Source organism: Rissa tridactyla, chromosome 6 (assembly GCF_028500815.1).
Source record: "Rissa tridactyla isolate bRisTri1 chromosome 6, bRisTri1.patW.cur.20221130, whole genome shotgun sequence".
Classification (NCBI taxonomy): Eukaryota; Metazoa; Chordata; class Aves; order Charadriiformes; family Laridae; genus Rissa; species Rissa tridactyla.
Window position 1 is genome coordinate 54190943 of NC_071471.1, and position 19323 is coordinate 54210265.

Below are 19323 nucleotides of genomic sequence, written 5' to 3' on the forward strand. Positions count from 1 at the left end.
GCCTGTTTGCATATTCTTTCAAAAATATGTATCTAAATCATGTGGAACTGTTGTAGGGGGAAACGGGAGCAACAAAGAAATGAAGAATTATTTGGGGATTTCTAATAGTTTTGTGTTGCATAACCTTTCTGGAGGAAATAACATACAGTTTAATGTTATATCCTGTATCTTGCATAAAAGCAGGCAACGTTTTCTTTGGAAAGGACTGAATAATAAAAAGGAAAAGAAGAAAGGGGGAAAAAAAAGCTTAGGGAGTAAACAGCTGATTTTGGTAATAGCTGTTCTAGGTGAACACAGTCTACTGTAAGAACTTGAAGGAATAATTGGTGTAGGAGGCTAGAACTTACCCCACCCCCCTCTAATTTTTAAATCTTTAAAAAACAAAAGATTAAATATATCTGAGAGATTATATTTCCCATGTCATAAGGAAAGAGCAATCGTGTAAAAATAGCTTTAAGATGCTATGTAGCCCTTCTCCTGATCTGGGATTTTTTTTAGTGCCCTATTTGTGGGTACCTGCATATACTCTTTTAAGTTCGGCATGAAGGTCTGCGGATCCCTGACCCTGTGCTTGTAAAGCTTTGAAAGGTTTTCCTTTTGTGTGGCCTTGTTTTGTATTGTCAAGTATAGAATCTAAAAAACTTCTTATTAGTTAAAGTAAAAATCCAAGATGTCTTACAGTAAACTTTTCTTAAATAAATATGACCACTTAAAAATAAACCCATCAAACTTCTTAATTTCTTTGTAGCTCTTACAACAGTAGTACATGTTGCAATGTTATTAGTCTTTTTAATTTTCTTTTGATTTTTGTTTATTTTGATCCTTACAAGGTCTGGGATGTAGATACCAAGTTTAAACTTATTGATATTAACTTTGTTCCTTTTGTTACTTTGTCACATAATGATAAAAATGGTTGCTCTACTAAAATAACACAAAAAAAGTTACAGTGTTCAAAAGTGAATCTGAGTGGTTTGTTACTTCAGGATCACATAATAAGAAGCTGAAATCTACAAGTAAAATTATTAAGCTTGTCATTGATCTGATGGATCTGAGATTCTACTAACAAATAAAACTAGCAGTCAGAGTGCCTGAGTTAATGTGTAAAAGCAGTTTCTTTGAAATGTGTAACATTAATGTTATTTATGTCTCTTAATTTCTAATACAAGGCTACGTAAAGATCTGTCTGAGAGCTCTGCCCTTGTACAGAGTTTGAAAAAAGATTTGCAGAGGAAAGAGGAAGAATATACAGATTTGAAAGAGAAATTTTCTGATGCCAAGAAACAAATTCAGCAAGTACAAAACGAGGTTGGTAACCATAGGACAAATGTTTCTTCTGTGAGTTTACGCTTGGGGTTCTGTTATTAAAACCTCTTTTCACAAATCTCAAGCTACAAACACTAAAAGTGATTCATAATAAGGTTATTTCGAGTGATGTATTTAGAGTAACAGTGAATTTTACGTTGTATTGCCATTGAAGCTCTAAGCTGAAAATAAGACCAGAGGTCAAAACACTGATTAGGACAGATACTGAAAGGGGGATGTAAGTTTTATTAATATACTTGAAAAGGATTTGTGAAAAACATGGCTGACCTGGTTATGGAGAAGACTTTATAACAGCAGTAGCATTACGTTGCTATTTGTGCTGACTTCAAAGCCTCAGACTTGTGGAAAATGCTGATCTCTCTGGGAGGAAAAGATGGATTAATCAGAAAAGGAAAATAACTTCTAGAGACTTTTTAAAATCTGAGCTGTGTTTTCTATTAAGCTCGGGGAGAAGAAATGAAATAATGGAATAGCTTTTATTAATGTCAACTGTTGGTATTTAGTTACAAGTAGTAGGATTTTTTAGAACCTCATGTGATATCACGAGAACTTAAAATCCAAAAAACTATTGCAAAAATTTGTGCTTGAAAGTTAAGCCTTAAAAAAAGTATTATTCTCTTCCCCAGTCGCCTAACATTTGAGGACCTTTTCCTACTTGACACTCAGTGTATAATCCTCTGTTTGAGAAGTAGCAAGGACTGGATGGGATCACATGTCAGAAAACTTTTTTTTTGTAGTTTGATTAGACTATTTCTTGGTGGTTTGTGGGTCCCCTCTTTCCCTGGCCAAATGTAATACTCTATGTTGGAAATCCTTCCAGGAAGGATGTACAGAATGCTGCCCCTGAAATTTGTCTAAGGTTCTCGCAAAAACTTGACTCTTAGTTAAAAGTATTTGGTTATTTTGATAGCTTGCAGAGAGTGTAAAAGGCTTATTGCTAAATGATAGCTTTGCTTGCTGTATTTGTCCATGGTGACAGGTTTGTACGATGCGGTCTGAGGAGAAATCCCTGAGGAACAAAATTAATGAACTCCAGAAAATTAAGAACCAGTTTAGTGAAGAATTAGAGATCAAACAGCGCACAATCCTGCAACTTAAAAAGGTATTTAACTTTTTAAAATTTTACTTGCTCTTAGTTATTTTAACTAATCCATTAGAGGCAAGCTTTCCAAGCAACCAGAAAAAAGCTTACAGAAATTGAGGTAAAAATAAGAATAGCCAGCTGAAATAAGTTTTAATGGATGAATGAAAGATGTTTAAAGAACTTCTCAGTGCAGGACATTGTCAAATTCTTTTAAATAGAGTAATCTGCCTAGTAAATACATACTTTAATACCTGCAGATATTCTGATATGTGTGTATATAAGTATATATTATATATAACACTTTGATATGTTAGTAGTAATATCTTCCTCTAAACTTTTTTTGAATCAGCTTGAATATTTATTTACGTTCTATGAAAAAGAATTATTCTGGACTGTTTGTCTAAAATACTTTATTCATTACATATTAAAACTCAGAATGAAAAGCTACAAATTTCTAGCATGTATATTTTTCTTTTAATATTTTCTTTAATTTGCTTTCAATGTAATATTTAGGAGCAGGTGAATAATGAGAAGCTGGAAGAAATCTCCAAACAGTATGAGAAAACATGTAAAGGTCAGCAAAATCCAGTATTGTTCAATTTTTTTGGTGTGAAACAGCAACATCATGAGTTGTCATGTTATTAGCGAATTTGGAGAGTCTTGTATATTTATATTTTAAAATACTGAGAAGCTCCAACCCAGACATTAAAATGTTACAGTCAGGAAATATTTTTTATTGAATCATTGTTAGTAGGTATATTTGAAAGCAAAGAAACAGTCTCAGAATAGGAAAAAGAGAAAGTGTGTATTTGCTGTGTTAATTTATTAAATGTTGGTATTTGCCATTTTAGTTGGCTGTTTTAATGAAATCAAACACTGGAACATGACCTAGCATAATAGTGCTAGTTTCTGTAGGTTTAATAAACATTGAGCAGTTGAACAATGGTTAGTTTCTCATATCATACAAGCCATAATCTGACTGACGTTAAAACTGGAACACTTGCCTAAATCAAGCTGATGAGAATCACTTAAGAATTTTGGATTTGGACAGTTCAGTAGAGATGCCCTATTTCTTTCTGATAGAGCTTTTGATCTCAGGGAATGGGGAAACAACTTGTAATGAAGGCATTTTAGGAGAGGACGGTGGGAACTAGGAGGGGTCTCATCTGTAAATTTATTTTCAAATCTTCAGATCTGTGTGCAAAGGAAAAAATAATTGAAGATATGCGGATGACACTAGAAGAACAAGAACAGACTCAGATTGAACAAGAACAAGTGCTTGAAGCCAAATTAGAAGAGACCAACAGATTAGTTTTGGGTAATCTCTCCATGGAAAGGGAGCGGGGGGGCAAAATTGTTCTGGGTGTCTTGTGATAGCTGCTTTAAATGTCTGTTTTTATTTGTTGACTGGGATTTAGACGTTGATTTTATGTAGTATGTAACAAACTTCTAATAGTTAAAGGCTTCTGTTGTCCATTTGTGGTCATAGCTGATAACTCCAAGTAACTTTAGTAGAAGGATGTGAATGCGGTCAAATATGCATTGAAACTGCACTTTATGTAACCTCATTTTGTGTAATGACTAGAACTGGAAGCATGGAAGCAGAAGTGTGGAGAGCTGAATAAGCAGAGTGACGGTGATTTGCAGCAAAAGATGAGCAAAAATGAGGAGAAAAACATAAATGAAAATAAGGAATTAATAAAGCTGCAAAAAGAACTGAAGGTAAAATATGGTCATGTAACTTATACTTTATGTTAAAGCCGTAACTTTTATTTAGAAGTTCAAATTTTTTTCTGTCACTATCTTCAAGAGCTAGGCCATGATATGGTAAGTTCTTGCACTGGTAAAGGAAGCCTCCTCCAAAAACTGCATTGCAGCAGCGCAGCAAAGTCTGGATGCAGTGTGTTTGTAATATATGGCGTCACTGATGCCCCATAATGGAGTGCTACCATGGGTGGTGCTTCTGTAGCTGGACTCCTCTTACAGTTATCTTAACCGGTCCAACTCCTAATACCCATTCTGAAATTCTTTCCAGTCAGTTGCTTGGGCAACTAAATCAAACTCTTTCAAGATCTTGTGTTTGCTGGTTGACCTGTAAGTCCTTTCTCTTAGGCTGAGGATTTACCTCTAATTCTCCTTGGGTTAGAAAGTAGCCTTCTTTTTCCAAGCAGTTTTTCATGTGCCTTCTGTCTTATGTGGGAAAAAGTCTGACAAGAGGTGTGATTGTGATAGAACAGGAGGTAAAGTTGCTGTGGATTGATGTTCTTACATAGTTACTATCTCTGCCTGCTATTCAAACATTACTGCATTCTTTGCCTTTCAGTCTTGAGGTAGAAGTAAGTTTTCTAGTGTGTCCTGTAAGGCAGCATAAAAGATCGGGAATTTGTAAATTAAAAGGTTCTCTTTAGTATTACTTTTGGTGTAACTTTTATAGTGTTTGTGACTTACCCAGAGCATTTTTGAGAGGGAAAAAAAAAATCTGTTCCATGAAGACATGCCAGTCTGAATAAGAAGTGCTGAAAATTGTTACTTTTTTTTTTCAATAGAGGAGAACAAATGAAAATGTAATACTTGCACTTGGGCATATGCTGGAGTAAAAACCATGCTGGTATTTCTGTTATCTTTTTGAAACAAGTCCATTTAATGGTAATATGGTTTTTAAGATTTTGTTGTTGTTTAATCTCTGCCTGTGGTTTTATTTCTGATTTTATGAAAATAGGAAAATGAGGCAAAGTATCAAACTGAGAGAAAGAAGTGGCTGGAGGAAAAAATGGCACTTATAAGTCAAGCAAAAGAAGCTGAGAGCCATCGCAACAGAGAAATGAGAAAATTTGCAGAGGACAGAGAACGTCATGTAAAGCAACAAGCAGAAATTGTAAGTGACTGGAGGCCTCAGCAGAGTCCTCTAGTGTAAGTCTTTAGTACAGAGCAAATTTCATGTCAAGTGTTAACAGTGTGGGCGCTTGAGGGTAGCTGGCCTTTATTAAAGTCCCCTCACTTTATCACATGGCAAAGCCTAGATGAGATCTCAATATGAAAAAGGAAGAATGGGAGGGTCGCAAAATGAAAAAAGTTAGTATGTAATGGAAGTTAACCTGCCTATTCTTTTCTATCCTATCCCCACCACTACCTCAGTATGAATTCTTCAAACTTCATATTGTGTGTAAAACACCAATAAGCAACCTACACTTAAATGAATCGCTACTTCATGAAGCTAAGAAAACGTACTTTGAAAAACAAGATTTGTTGCTTGGCTTTGCTAAAAGCAAGCAGAAGTTGACAGAAACAAGCTTCTTTCCAGGTGTAGAGTAAAAATACTTGGTCTAAATGCTGGTGGTTTTGCTCCCTTATCGCTTTCAAAGTAGAGTGACTGATAGTAAATAACAAAGTGGATACCTTGCCTGTTCACTGTACTGCGTCAAGGTTGTAATTTCTTAAGCATATTAAATTTTTACACGAATCTACAAAATCTAAAAGTACATTTGCATCTAGAAGTAGTTAGCAATGACTTTCTGGATCTGCAATCAGTGCAGGAGGATTTTAGGAACTTAGGACTACTTTCACTTTGTTACTTTGCTTGCCTGAGACTTGTTAGTAATAAAATCACAGAGTGAGCAAACAGGAATGGTGGTTCTTACCAAAAATTCTCTTCACAAAGCATATGAATATAGACACAGGTTTTCTAATTGAAGCATGGTTTGCCTTTGCATATTTGTAGTGAAGCTAGTCCTATGTGAGCTTTTTAAGATCTACATTGACTCTCAAGTTTACTAAGGGCATAAAATAGTACTAGCTATGTGAAACCAAACTATCGGAACAGTTTAGATAGCGTGTAGAAGTGGTGTTCAATTCTAACCTATTTTTTCCCCATTTAGGAGAGACTCACTGCACAGCTGGTAGAAAAGGACAGCAATCTTCAAAAGTGGCGTGAAGAAAGAGATAAATTAGTAGAAGCTTTGGAAGTACAGCTCAAGACTTTGGCTTCTAACAACACACAAAAAGATAAAGAAATAGCAGAACTGAAACAGGCTGCACTAAAGGATTCTGAAAAGGTCATCTCTCTTTCTCAGTCTATTGTGATTTTTTTTTTGTTATCCATTAATGCTCTAAAACACTATATTGCTCTTTGCATTTTGGCTTTATTTTTTCATTCTTAAACCCTGTCATATTGAAACCATTTTTAGCTAACTTAAAAAAACTTTATTTCTAACAGCAACTGAAGCTTCAAAATATTTAGTAGTTCAAATAAACACTCAAGCGTATTTGATCCTTTAATTGCAAAGTTGGACTGGAAATCTGAAAAAACTGTCACATTTGCTGCATCTTTCACAGCACCATAGCCTTCATGAACAAATGGGAGGTGAACTTCTTATAACTCCTACATAAATAGAGTAAAATTAAAAACTTTGCATTAAATCTTCCCAGGCTGTTATATGACTTTTCTTTACTTTAAATAGTGGCCACTCATACATGAAACTATTGGTTTTTTGTTGAATAGCTGACTGTTTTAGTCTGCAGTTCTAAAAATGATGTGACCAAGTGATCGTAATGACGTTTGTGCACGTTAATGTCTTTTGCCAATCCTGCAATCTGTGGCAATTTTTGCTATGTTTATTAGGATAAGGAAAGTCTTATAGAAGAACTAAGAAAACAGCTGGCTGAGAAAGATGACTTTATAAAGGAATTGAAACAACTCATTAACAGTGAAAGTCTTCAATCTTCGGTAGAAGTACCTGATGGACAGGATAAAATAGATCAGTCTGTAAACAAAGAGGTATGTTTGTTGTATAGAAAGCATGTACTCACCTGTTGTTAATAACTTTTCTTGTTTTCTCAGTATGTGTTTCAGCAACAATGGGAATATCACAAGAGTTTCTTTTCATAGTTCTTCATACTTAACTAGATCTTCAGTTCTGAGTTCTTGTTCCCTCTCTCACACTCACTCTCAGGAAAAAAAGTACTTTAGTTAATGGAATACCACCTCTCTATACACTATAGAAACTACATACCTGAGGGAAAAGCTAGTTAACTAATCCAGATTCTAGAGATTTGGAGACATAATATTTGTAGTGCGATCTCAGTTGGGTTATGTCATTGTTAAGGGAATTTCAGCTCAGACAATTTTCATGATATCATCTATAGTGTGGTAATAGAGACAATTCTGTAATTACAGCTGCCAGCCTATATGGGGTTCACAAGAACAAAACAGTATCTTGCATCCAACTTAGAACCAAAGCAAAGTAATATTTGAAGCTTACACAACTTTATATATTTCCTGAACAAAAACTAAAAGGCTTGCAACCATAGTGACACTCCTGATTCTGACCAAACCCTTGTGTGCTACATGAACAGTATTTAGTGAGGTAGTTCTCCTGCTAAACTGAATTAATGATATGTGGCTCCATTTCTAATTAACAGTGAACAGGGCTGAACATGGATTTCCTAAGAGTCCCTTCCCTGGCTGCTAGAAGACACAATTCTGCTCTTGTTGCAGAACTGGACTGAATGCCAAAATGCATCTCTATCTCTTTCCTGTCTACTGCTAAATAAGACTGTCTGGCTAGTTTCTTGCTACTTCATCAATTCAGCTAGTGCCTTATAGATAAAGCTTGTGATGTATGAGGGAGGACAGAATAGTGCTCAGAAGGGCTACTGCTTTATACAGCTTTGTAATAACAGCTAAGAAAGCACCATAAAATTAGGTTTTTGCTATAAAATTAGTTATAGAGAAGAATCATCGTGAACAATTGGTGATGAAGTATTTGCCTCAAGCCAGTAGCAACAATATTTGATGTTATGAATAAGGAGAGGCTGCTAACAGGATTATCGTGTGAGGAAACTGTTATGGTGGTGAAGTGAATGGGGTAAAGTGATCAAGGTGATATGTGTCTCCTGCCTTGTGAGGAGAGGTTAAGAAACTGGCACTCTGAATAGGAGAGGTTAAGGCAACCAGAGGGTTATGGGGCTGAGGCTTACAAAATCATGGTTGTGGTGGGTAAAGAGAACGTAAAACAGTCCTTCCTAAGATCCTGCAAGAACTGGGCAGCGCTTGATGAAACTACTGGGAGATAATTTTAAGACAGTTAAAACAGCGTATTCCTACATGAAGCAGCTAGTGTTCTTCTGGAAGTGGTGGAAACCAGTACTACCAGCAGGGATTAGAAAAATTTGTAGTAGAAACCTATAAATGCATTCATAAATGGGTACTCTGAGGATTAGGCAGAAGTGTACCCTCTGACACTTCTGATGCAACAACTGACAGTGCTGGGAGACTATGGAGGTAACAGACAACAAGGCAGCCACAGGATCACACGTGTTATCCCTAAATAGCATCTCCCTTGCTAGTCTTGAAGGCAGAATATTGGACTGCTGGTGAGACCCAGTAGGGCACACTTAATGATCACATTGTGAATAGATGTTACTGGCTTAATCTTGTGTTGTCTTTCAGCCCAGGTGTTCATCAGCTGTCTACACTTCAGCTTTTATAGAAAATTCAAAATATTTTGAGGTTTACAGTCTAGCATAATCTTTACTCATTCTAAATATTTACAGTTTATGGAAAAACAAAGCAAAACTAATACTATAGCTGGACAAAGTATTCCAGTAAGATATGAAGTTAAAGAGAATTATTTATTATCTCTATGTCCTAGCAGTGTCTCTTCATTAAGTGAGGTTGGTATAAAACTTTAAATTTGAAAATCTTATGCAGTTGTATGGATTTTGCTAAATGCAGAATAAGAAAGAAAATGTGTCCTGTTGCCTGAATAATTCTAAAGTTTTATTCTGCAAATCCCTTTCTTGATGATCAGAACACCTGATTTAGTGACTTTTGGTGGAAATAAAAGCTGTATAACTTAACAATGTGAATAATTATATCTGACTTCAACTGTGTGCTCTTGAAAACTTACCTCTCACCAATGCTTATGAAATGGCTGATGATTAGATAAGTCACCTGAAATAAAAAAAATATAAACCCTTTTAAATGGATGAGCAATGGAAGGGGAAATTGGATTTGCTTTCTTCCACTGCAGGATTCCTGTGTGTAGCTTTATTTAGCTAATGACACTAACCATTCCTATGTAACTTTCTGATTGCTAACTCTCATGAAGTAGCAGTTATAAAGAAAACTTTTTATTAGCCAAGTCTATATTTGGGAATGCAGTTTTGTTGGTATTCCTACTCAGAATCCCAGCAAAGCCCGTTGAAGAAGGTGACTACCTTTTGGCTTTCCGTGAGCTTTGATCATTTTCCTTTTTGAGAGGAGGAAGTTACCCTGCAGGGTGAACCAGCGTGAGAAGCAACAGCCCCTAGTCTGTTTGGGACCCTACTACCAGCAGTAGTAGCAGCCACCTGCCATTTCTCACCACCAACAACCCCAGCAGCCTGTCTTCCAGGTTTCACTCAAACAGCTGCTGAATTCATTTTTGTGTGCCAGCCAGCAGCTGAACTGCTGCCATAGAGGTGTGGGAGCCAGGGAGGCTGCAGCTTTGACTTTCTTGCTGGTTTTGCTAAGGAAAAACAGCGGTTGGGTGGATGGTGGAAGGTAAGTGCTGCTGGGCAAGAAGAGTTGTGCAAACTGACCTTTCCATCCCACCCTTGCTGCACAGTTCTTGCAGTTTGGCTGTGACAAGGTCTTCAGCTTGCAGGCAACAGTGCTGCCTGAATGCCTGCTCTTCCTCCAGAGAACAGATAGTGATGTAGAAGTCTCTCATAGGTTGAATTTGGCTTGTAGCTTGCCAGTTGGACCTTGTTACTTATACAAGTAACTTGGCTAGTGTAGGAGGGGAAAAGAAATCTCCCTAAAGATAAGCTAGAGAAAGACTATACTTCCCTGTCAAAAGCTCCTATTACTGCCTAGTTCCTAAGGAGCAGCAGAGTTAAGATGAAGAAAATGGTGTCAATTCTACTACTGCTAGCTGTGAATACTGTGACTAGCTGTCTCTGCTCCTGAGGAAAATGACTTGGAAACAAAGTACCAGGCTGAGTTCAGCAAGGAAATCTAAGTTCTGTGATCATAGATAGAAATGTTAATTTTTTTTTTAAATTTAACAAAAAAGTTTTAGAAAACAAAAGTTAAGCTCTGCTGTAGTTGAAGTAGATTTCTTCACTTCTATTACAAGTGTCCTGAAAGCTAACAACTAGAAAATAGAATGCTTGCTTTGCAATCCACTGGCGAGGAATATGCATTATAGTTTTTTAACTCATAGTTATTTTAAAACTTGTTTTCTAAAAATTTCCATATGCTTGCAGGACCATTCAGAAGTTGTCCTTGACTCTCTGGAAGTGTCCACAGAAAATGGAAAAACTAGTCGGTTCCCAAAACCAGAGATGGAAATCCAGTTCACACCTCTGCAACCCAATAAGATAGAGGTGAAACACCAGGGCAGCACCTTACCAGTTACAGTTAAAATGCTCAAGCCAAGAAAGAAACGGAAGAGTGAAGAGATGGATGAGGTATGTTCTAGACCAACTGATAAAATATGTTGTGCAGTTTTGTGATGTATTACTCTGATCATTTGTTGAAATCCTATCCTTATCTTCTGATTCTCACTGAGATCCTAAGGATATATCTAGGGCATACTGAAACATCTCCCTGCCTGCCCCCAGCCCTGTGGTAGATCTCTGGCCTGTGCTGAATAAGGTCATAGACTTCAATTTATCCAGACTTTAGCCCCTTGTCCCTTATTCGCAGTTTCTCTTTACCCTATACATTTCTCTCTCCCTCCTGGTACGATTTATTCCTGTCTCTGGCCTTGATCTGTGGGATTATGGACCAGTTCTATAGAATTGCTCCTTTTGTTTTAGGCAATCATTGGTATCAATTATAATCTCTTCTAATAGGCAATTACAAGTTAAGCCCCTGGGTTTATTCAATGCATTTCAGAGTTTCAAGACCACTTCCTTTGACTTTGTCTACAGCCTGTGTTTTCTTTGATCTTTTTGTACGTAAAGGGAGTAATTGTACCAGCACCTGAGCTTTCTTGTTTTCCATAAACCATGATTCCTATTTAATTCCTTCAGTTGTGCTCATTATTTGCTCCAGCCTTCTTAATGTGCAGTAGTGTTTACATGTAAGACTAAAGCTCCACAGCAGTTCAAGTTGGTAAGAATCTTCACTGCTCCTACCTGAACTGTATGTTCCTTTTCTCTGCATTTCTCTGCATTAGCACCAACATAGCTATCTCTAAGACACTTAAAAAGGCTATGAAACCCTAGGACCACCTTGTGGTGGTACTTACATACTTGTAATCCTACTTCGGAGGGCTTATGAATCTCTCTACTTCTAAGGACTTTTGAAGCTGACAGGTGATACTGTCACAGGTGGTAACTGATGTCTTTCAGAGTGTGATCTTCTCTCAGCTGGGGAATGAACCATCTTATGCTTTTCTAGCATTTCTCATTCTGTCATTCCCAAGTGATATTTTCTTTTAATTTCTTAGTAAAATAGTTGAGGAAAATAATATCTTTGGTACATCAACAGTACTTCAATAAACTCATTTTGTTAAACCTGGATTGCAACAGTAATGTTAAAAACTGTGTAAGTTAATTCAACTGGCATTCAACACTTCATTCTGGAATAACATCCAGAGTTCATTTAAACTACTTGTGTCTTGGACCAATTTTCTTCAAGAGTCATATTCTCCCAGGCTGCTGGAAATGTAGGTGTAAAAATAACTACCCTTCTGAAGGCACTGAAAAAGTACCGAACCTTACTTAGAGATCAATGTTTTCCATCTAATGTAGTTACCCAAGTTTTTAGAGAAGACTTTTTTTACCAAACCACTTAAATCCTTTCATAGTGTAGTAGTCCATGTTCCTACCCTTATGGGATAACATTTATCTAAGTAACTTTTCAATAACATGGAACTAAATCTAAAAGTATCTTATTGCTTTTGCTTGTTTATTCACCTGAGTGTTGCTCATAAATGCTATTTTCATGTTACTTCTGTTAAACAGAAATAGATTATAAAATGATTCAGTAACTTCAACTGTCACAAGTCTACTGAAGACACAATTTTTTTCTTAAATTTCCTAAAACTGGAAAACACACTTTTCATCACTAAAATTAAGGACTGAGGGGAAACCTGTGGTGCTAAAATAACCACGTACTACTCATCGAAATCTTTAAAAAGTAAAACAAAAAAATCCTTGTATTTTTAGAAACAAACAAAACCAAATCCTCTTTCTCTTTTTTTTTTTGACTGTTATCAGTTGGTGTGGCTATTAGTTATCTGAAAACTCTGGGCACGCACCACTTCACAATGACGGTTTAACAATGGTACTATGCTAACGACGAACCTGTTTTTATAGTTGTCACCATAGATCTGAATTTACATTTAGATTTATTGACTTAATTTAAATTTGTGTGTTCACTTGCAAAATATCTTAAAGCCAAAAGTACTGGAAATAATGGAGAGAAGAAAATAGTAAATGTCAGAATGGTTTAACTACAAGTGTTTCTAGTTCCCTTCTACAAGTTTTTTTGGCATTTAATTCACACTTGAATAGTTACCCCATCCAGTATTAGCCAATGCCTCCCTACTGTTAGTCATAGCATTTAAACAGTGACTGCTTCTAGAATATAAATAATTGTTGTTCTTTCCAGAAGAAACCTAGTTAAAATTTGTCATATTTATTTTCTTAGGATTTTGTGAAAAGTGAGAACAAGAAAAATGCAAAACCCGCTATGAGTAATTCGCCTTCTACAAGCAACAAGAAAATGGTTTGGTTTTGTTCTATTTTTGAAGTTAATTTGGCCTTTTCTGTAAAAGTGGACTTGTAAAAGGAGCAAACATTCTTATGCAGCAGTATCTTATCTATGTAATTGAATAGGATTCTTAAACACTTATATTGTTTCCTACTAAACTCTATAAGCTAACCAAAGAGAGTAAGTCTGTATTTGCTGAGAACGTGTACTAGCTGCAGCACACAATGATTCAAAGGGAAGGATGTTGTATGTTGAATAGTTATGAAGACTAGTTTGAACATAGTATATATGATTTTATAGGCAATGTCTTTAAAGTAAAACTAAGGTTCATGTCATCATGTATAGTCATGACAACTGTAAAAAGATGATTTTAGGCCTTAGTAATAATCTGGGCAAGTTCAGAGGGTGGGTAGTAGATTTATTTTCCCCATCAGTCTTGTCCTGTTTATTTATAACTAGAACAGCTTGTCTAATGAAATACTCCACAACTTTGAATTTACTTTTTTTAAAGAAACTATTTTTTTCCTATATTACTTATGCCTTTAAATGTATTCTGTGAAACTGACGTTTTTTTTTCTTCTGGGTATAAAATGAGATTGTCTGCATTGCTTGCGGTGGTAGTATTGTTAGTATAACGAACAGAGGTGTCAGTAGCAAAGCTCAGTGTCAGCTTGAAAGCCAAATAAAATGGAATTAAACTTGAAGTTAAGTCAATTTTCAACTTATGCAATGATCCTGTATTTCTGTACAGATGTCTACTACACAGTCATTCAGAAAAGAATACTCCTTAAGAAAGCAAGAATCTACTTCAAGTAAAACGTCAGCTAAAAAGAAAGATGGAACACTACAAAAAATTGGAGATTTTTTCCAAAGTTCTCCTACTATTATTCACTCTAAAGGTTTGTACAGAATAACTAAGGCTTATTTCACATTCACATTGTAGAATGGCTTTTTCCTACTGTAATCTATTAATGTGTATGTTGTATAAGGACATGTCTGCTGCATTAAGTTGTTCCTTCATTTATAAAATAATGGAGTCTGAATTGAGGCCTGCTATATTGAATCTTGCAGAGTAGAAAAGGCTGCCTTGACTGCAAGGACAACACAGTTTTGAAGTTTAGGTTAAGTGTGAAAAGTAAACCAGGTGGAATGAAAGGACACAGCATGGAATATGTGCATATAAGTTTATCATAAAAGCAATGACAACTGTTAAGCTCAAAATGTCCAAGTTACATTGTTCTTCCTTACAATAAAACAGTTAAAGGCAATTTCAGAAACTTGCCCTACTGCTCTCTAAAATATCAAGAGCTGAATCCAAACTCCAAATCTTACCTTAAAATCATGGAATAGTTTGGGTTGGAAGGAACCTTTAAAAGTCATCTAGTCCAACCTCCCTGCAATGACCAGGGACATTTTTAAATAGATCAAGTTGCTCAGAGCCCCGTCCAACCTGACCTTCAATGTTTCAAGGGATGGGGGGGATCTACCACCTCTCTGGGCAACCTGTTCCAGTGCTATATCTTCCCTTTTTTAGCTTAAAGCCATTTCCCCTTGTCTTATCGCAACAGGCCCTGCTCAAAAGTTTGTCCCCATCTTTCCTGTAGGCCTCCTTTAAGTCCTAAAAGGACACAATAATGTCTCCCTAGAGCCTTCTCTTCTCCAGGCTAAACAGCCCCAACTCTCTCAGCCTGACCTCACAGGAGAGGTGCTCCAGCCCTTTGATTTTTGTGGCCCTCCTGGATCAGCTCCAACAGGTCTTTCCTGTGCTGAGGATTCCAGAGCTGGATGCAGTACTCCAGGTGTGGTCTTGGCAGAGTTGAGTGAAGGGGCAGAATCACCTCCCTTGACCTGCTGGCCATGTTTTTTTTTGATGTGGCCCAGAATATGGCTGGCCTCCAGCTTTTCATCCACCAATACCCCCAAATCCTTCTCAGCAGGGCTACTCTCAATCCCTTCATCCCCCAGCCTGTATTGATATCAGGGGTTGCCCTGACCCCAGGTGCAAGACCCTGTACTTGGCCTTGTTGAACCTCTTCACGCTTCCCAAACATGTCCAAGTCCCTGTGGATGTCATTCTTTCCCTCAGGTGTGTCAATTGTACCAGTCAGCTTGGTGTCATCCTCAAACTTGCTGAGGGTGCACTTGGTCCCACTGTCTATGTCATTGATGCAGATATTGAACAGTACTGGTCCCAGTATGGACCCATGAGGGACACCACTTGTTACCTATCTCCATCTGGATATTGAGCTGTTAACCACTACCCTCTGGATGCAGCCATCCAACCAATTTGAGTTGTTTGGGATTTCTTCTTTCCTCTATCTCATAATATGCATATGCTCATCTCTTTATAGACCTAGTGCTAGTACTAGTTTGATAAAACCTTCCAAGTATAAGGAGAAAACTGACTCTACACTGTGCTTCTGTCAGCACAAAGAAGTTAAGCCTGTTGTTCAACTCCTGTTGAAGTGCTAAACTTCCAGTGAAATCTGAATGTTAACTGATTATTTTTTTTTTGGCAACTGAAGCTACAGAAAACTGTGGCAGTCAAATACCGCTTCTGAATTTTTATATTTAAACTTCAGGCTGCATCTGTTTATCTTTAAATTGTTTTTAATACAGTTTGCTTTATGCATTAATTTTGAGGCTCACAAAACCAGTAAGACGTTGATTTACAATAACTTTTTTCTTCTAGCAAAGAAGCTGATTGCGACAATAAGCTCTCCCAAGTCTGCAGAACCAGAAGGTGTGAAAGAAACCGATCTCAAGCCAAAGCGAGCTAAGAGAAAACTGTATTCAACTGATATTTCTTGCCCTCTAGATATCCCCGCTTCTTCAGTAAGTCATAAGTTACTGTTCTGTCCACTGTACTGCATTTCTATAATCTTGGCTTAAAATAAACTATTAGGGGGACAGAACAAACCTAAAGATATGATCAAGTTGCAGAAGAGGTTTGAAAGTACTGACTTATTTCTCGATTCTACCTAACCATTCCTTTTGTTCTTTTCTTCCTGCTGTTTTACTTAATTTTTCTCTGTTTTCTCACCTGTCTTCTCTGTACTTGACTGCTGTCTTACTGTATAGGTGATACAGCAATCACAGAGAGATCTTTACATTTGGAATCATAGATATCTTAGTTGTATGTGGAGGATTACTTTTTTCCTCTACTACAGCAGTTGAGTCTTAATTTGTTTTTTCCAGTATGGAAATGGTGTTCATTTAAGTGTAGTATAAAAGGAATATAGAAATAGAGACCATTGAGGGATCCATAGATTTGGAACAGTGTGATTGAAACACTAAAGGTAAAGGTCTTCATGTACAATTAACTTTGCAGGGCAAGTAAGCGCCTAAGGTAGTTTCCGATTCCATTTATGCTCAGCTGATATTTGGGTTACTTTAGGATGTGGATACATCCATGCTTTTCCAAAGCACAGGTTATCTAGCCTTCTGGGTGGGCAAATTGTGTTGCCCTAAGCCAGCCTATAAAGTCTTATAGGCCAGATATTGTTTCTGAAATCAACGTTACGGTTTTGACAATTATCCTATCTAGTGCTGACCATATGCTTGCTCTGTTGGCAGCACCTCTCTTCACTCTGTTCAACCCTTTCTTCCCTTTGCTGTGGTGAGTGTTTGTGTCCATACTGAGATATCCTACTGGGTATTCTGTAAATTCTATAAATAGATGCAGCAGAAACTAAAATGCTGTCCATAGGAGACCAAAAGAAGCTGAGAAGCTTGGGAAGTGAAAGGAAAAGTGAAAGACTGAATCCCTGGAAAGTCAGAGAAAACTGAAGCAATTTAACCTAAAAATATGTCTTCTGAACACTTTGTTTCACAAAATGAGTATTAGAGATTAGAAGTGAGAGCTGCTTTCAGATCATGTTTTTCTTTGGACTTTGGTTTTTTCAGCAAAACCAGGTTTTTCTGTGTTCCCAGTATTTGTTGCTAATAATGTTGCACTAAAACGGTCTCTCTACCCTGGAGACCTCTGACTAAAAGATAATAGTCAAATTTCATTCTGAAAACAGCTTCTGGGAAAAAACATGTTGGGTACGTGGGTCTAGAAGTACCTGTCACTTGTCTCTGAAGAAATGCTGAATAACTCTTGAAATACTGTCTTTTTCAGATCTTTATAGAACAAAAAGAGAAGGAAAGTGATCATCTAATCATCAAGCGACGGCTACGATCAAAACTAGCTAAATAATCTTGCAAAAGCTTGTTTTTATTTCTTAGGGCATATTTCTGTTGTATTACAGGAGGCAACAGATACTTAGTCATGGTCCAAAGTCTATATGTAGACGTATAGAATTGTTCTGATGGTTTCCAGTTCTGACTCCATTAAAGCTGAAATACTGTTCAAGAAAGCTTGTCTCTGAATCTTTTTTTTTTTAGGAGTAGTGTCTTCAGAGGTGTTAATAATTTATCCATTGTGCAGTAAGAACTATGCTTGTGTGGAATGATTTAAGTTGCTTTTTTCAGGTGGCCAGTACACCTACCATAACTTTGAGTGGGGAAAAAAAATTAGTGTCTATCAAAATTTGTATATCCTTAAATTCTTTTAAAAGAGTCAAAAAAAATTCTGTGAAGGGACAAAATTAAGGAATTGGCACTGTGTGAAGAAATGTTTTTTTGTCACTTGGGTGGTTTTAACTGTCTTCTATTTACTCTTCTAAATAAAGTAATTTCTAAACATAATATTCTTTGGGGATTATAATACCCACAAATAATTCTAATCTGCTATTAGAAGTGACCCGCTCTCAGATAGAAATTTGACATTTTATTCAAACCATCCAGTTCTGCTCAACTAGAACAGCTAGTTTTTAGATAGTAAGGCTTCAGCTTATAATCAGTGACTGAGTAAGCATGTAAAACACTTTTGGTTTCATCAATGTAGCATTTACTTAGGTCACTTAGTCAGTGATTGCATTTCATAGGATTTTGTATTGTCCGAAGAACAGTACGGGTCATCTTTCAGAAAGAGCTGAGATTACTTTGACAATGACCTGCTCTTGCTCTGGACGAAGCAAGACAATCCCAGTAAGTGATCATTTACTCGAATTCAGTGCTCATGCAGCTTTCTTATTTTTATTTTCTTGAATTAGTGCCAACCATACAACATTGTTTTTGCTTGGACTATCAGATTATACTGATTATTACTGAGACTAAAATTGCTTTTCTTGAAAGAAAAAAGTGACTTTAAATGGCTGTTGCAGTTTAGCATTAATAACAAATATGATACCTTTAAAAATGCAAATCAGTGTCAAAATGGGTCGTTAGTTGCTTCCTTAGTAGAAGTAGCTTTCCTTTAATTTTTATGTGACTATAGCTTAAATGTGGACAACAATGCTGTGAGTCAGTTTAGCGGCAACAAACTCTGATATGGTTTTCTCTATTGTTCTTCAGTAGATTATCAGAGCATGACATGTCCCTTCAGAAGGATAATGCATAGTTCAGTTCTGTAGATCCCGACTTGTAAGATCAGATTCTCGCACTAAGTTGCTTCTCTAGTTTCATGACTGTAAAGTGGAGTTGTACCCATTTCCTATACCCAGCTCTTTCATATCTTGTCCTTAACAAAGAAAGATTGATGTTTGTTCTTTCTAACTTGAAAGTCACAAAGTGCGTCTGATCCAGAAATCATTCAGCTCTTCCATTGCTTCAACTTTGTGTCTTCAGTTTCTGTCTGTGTGAATGAGAATTTAGGCTTTCTTTTCGTTAGCTCATGCCTGGTATTACCATCTTCTTTCTTCCCTCTTTTTATTTTAGTACAAAAATGTAAAACACAGGTGGTGATCTGATAATTCTAAACAATAATAAATGTAACGCCGCTTCATATCTCTTCACAAGTAAGATTTTATACTTTGAGCCCCTTTGTCCTTCCCCAGATCTTCTGTTTTCTGCTATCTGTGGTCCAGATACCTGGATTGATCTCTTTCAGGGCTATAGAAGAGCATGGCAGTGAAGATTCTTATCTCATGGAGGTGGAAATTGCTCATTTTACAGAAATCTCATAGCTGGAGGCAGTAAATAAGATGAAGTCACATTAAGCCTTAAACAATGGGACAGTACTTAGAATATTTATTCTTTGTCTTTCTCTTAACATTTTTGGTTTTTTCCATTTTTAGCAGATGTTCTCAGCTGTTCATCTTGACCCTTAACTTGTTTTTTCTGAATAGTTTGAGTTAATTTTAGAACCCATCAGCATGTGCCT

The 19323-nt window shown here is 36.6% G+C and overlaps 1 protein-coding gene across 3 annotated transcripts in view; it reads left to right on the plus strand.

The window, feature by feature from the left end:
* The window catches only part of KIF20B (kinesin family member 20B), a 42183-nt gene extending 24766 nt beyond the window's left edge, over positions 1-17417 (plus strand). For all 3 annotated transcript variants that reach the window (XM_054207466.1, XM_054207464.1, XM_054207463.1), the window contains 13 exons: positions 1167-1305; positions 2303-2425; positions 2921-2981; positions 3600-3725; positions 3993-4129; positions 5127-5282; positions 6283-6459; positions 7026-7181; positions 10658-10861; positions 13053-13130; positions 13867-14014; positions 15808-15950; positions 17239-17417. In XM_054207466.1, coding sequence (XP_054063441.1) covers positions 1167-1305; positions 2303-2425; positions 2921-2981; positions 3600-3725; positions 3993-4129; positions 5127-5282; positions 6283-6459; positions 7026-7181; positions 10658-10861; positions 13053-13130; positions 13867-14014; positions 15808-15950; positions 17239-17316 — 1726 coding nt within the window. In that variant the 3' untranslated portion in view covers positions 17317-17417. The remainder of the gene's footprint in view (positions 1-1166; positions 1306-2302; positions 2426-2920; positions 2982-3599; positions 3726-3992; positions 4130-5126; positions 5283-6282; positions 6460-7025; positions 7182-10657; positions 10862-13052; positions 13131-13866; positions 14015-15807; positions 15951-17238) is intronic.
* Positions 17418-19323: the final 1906 nt, after the last annotated feature.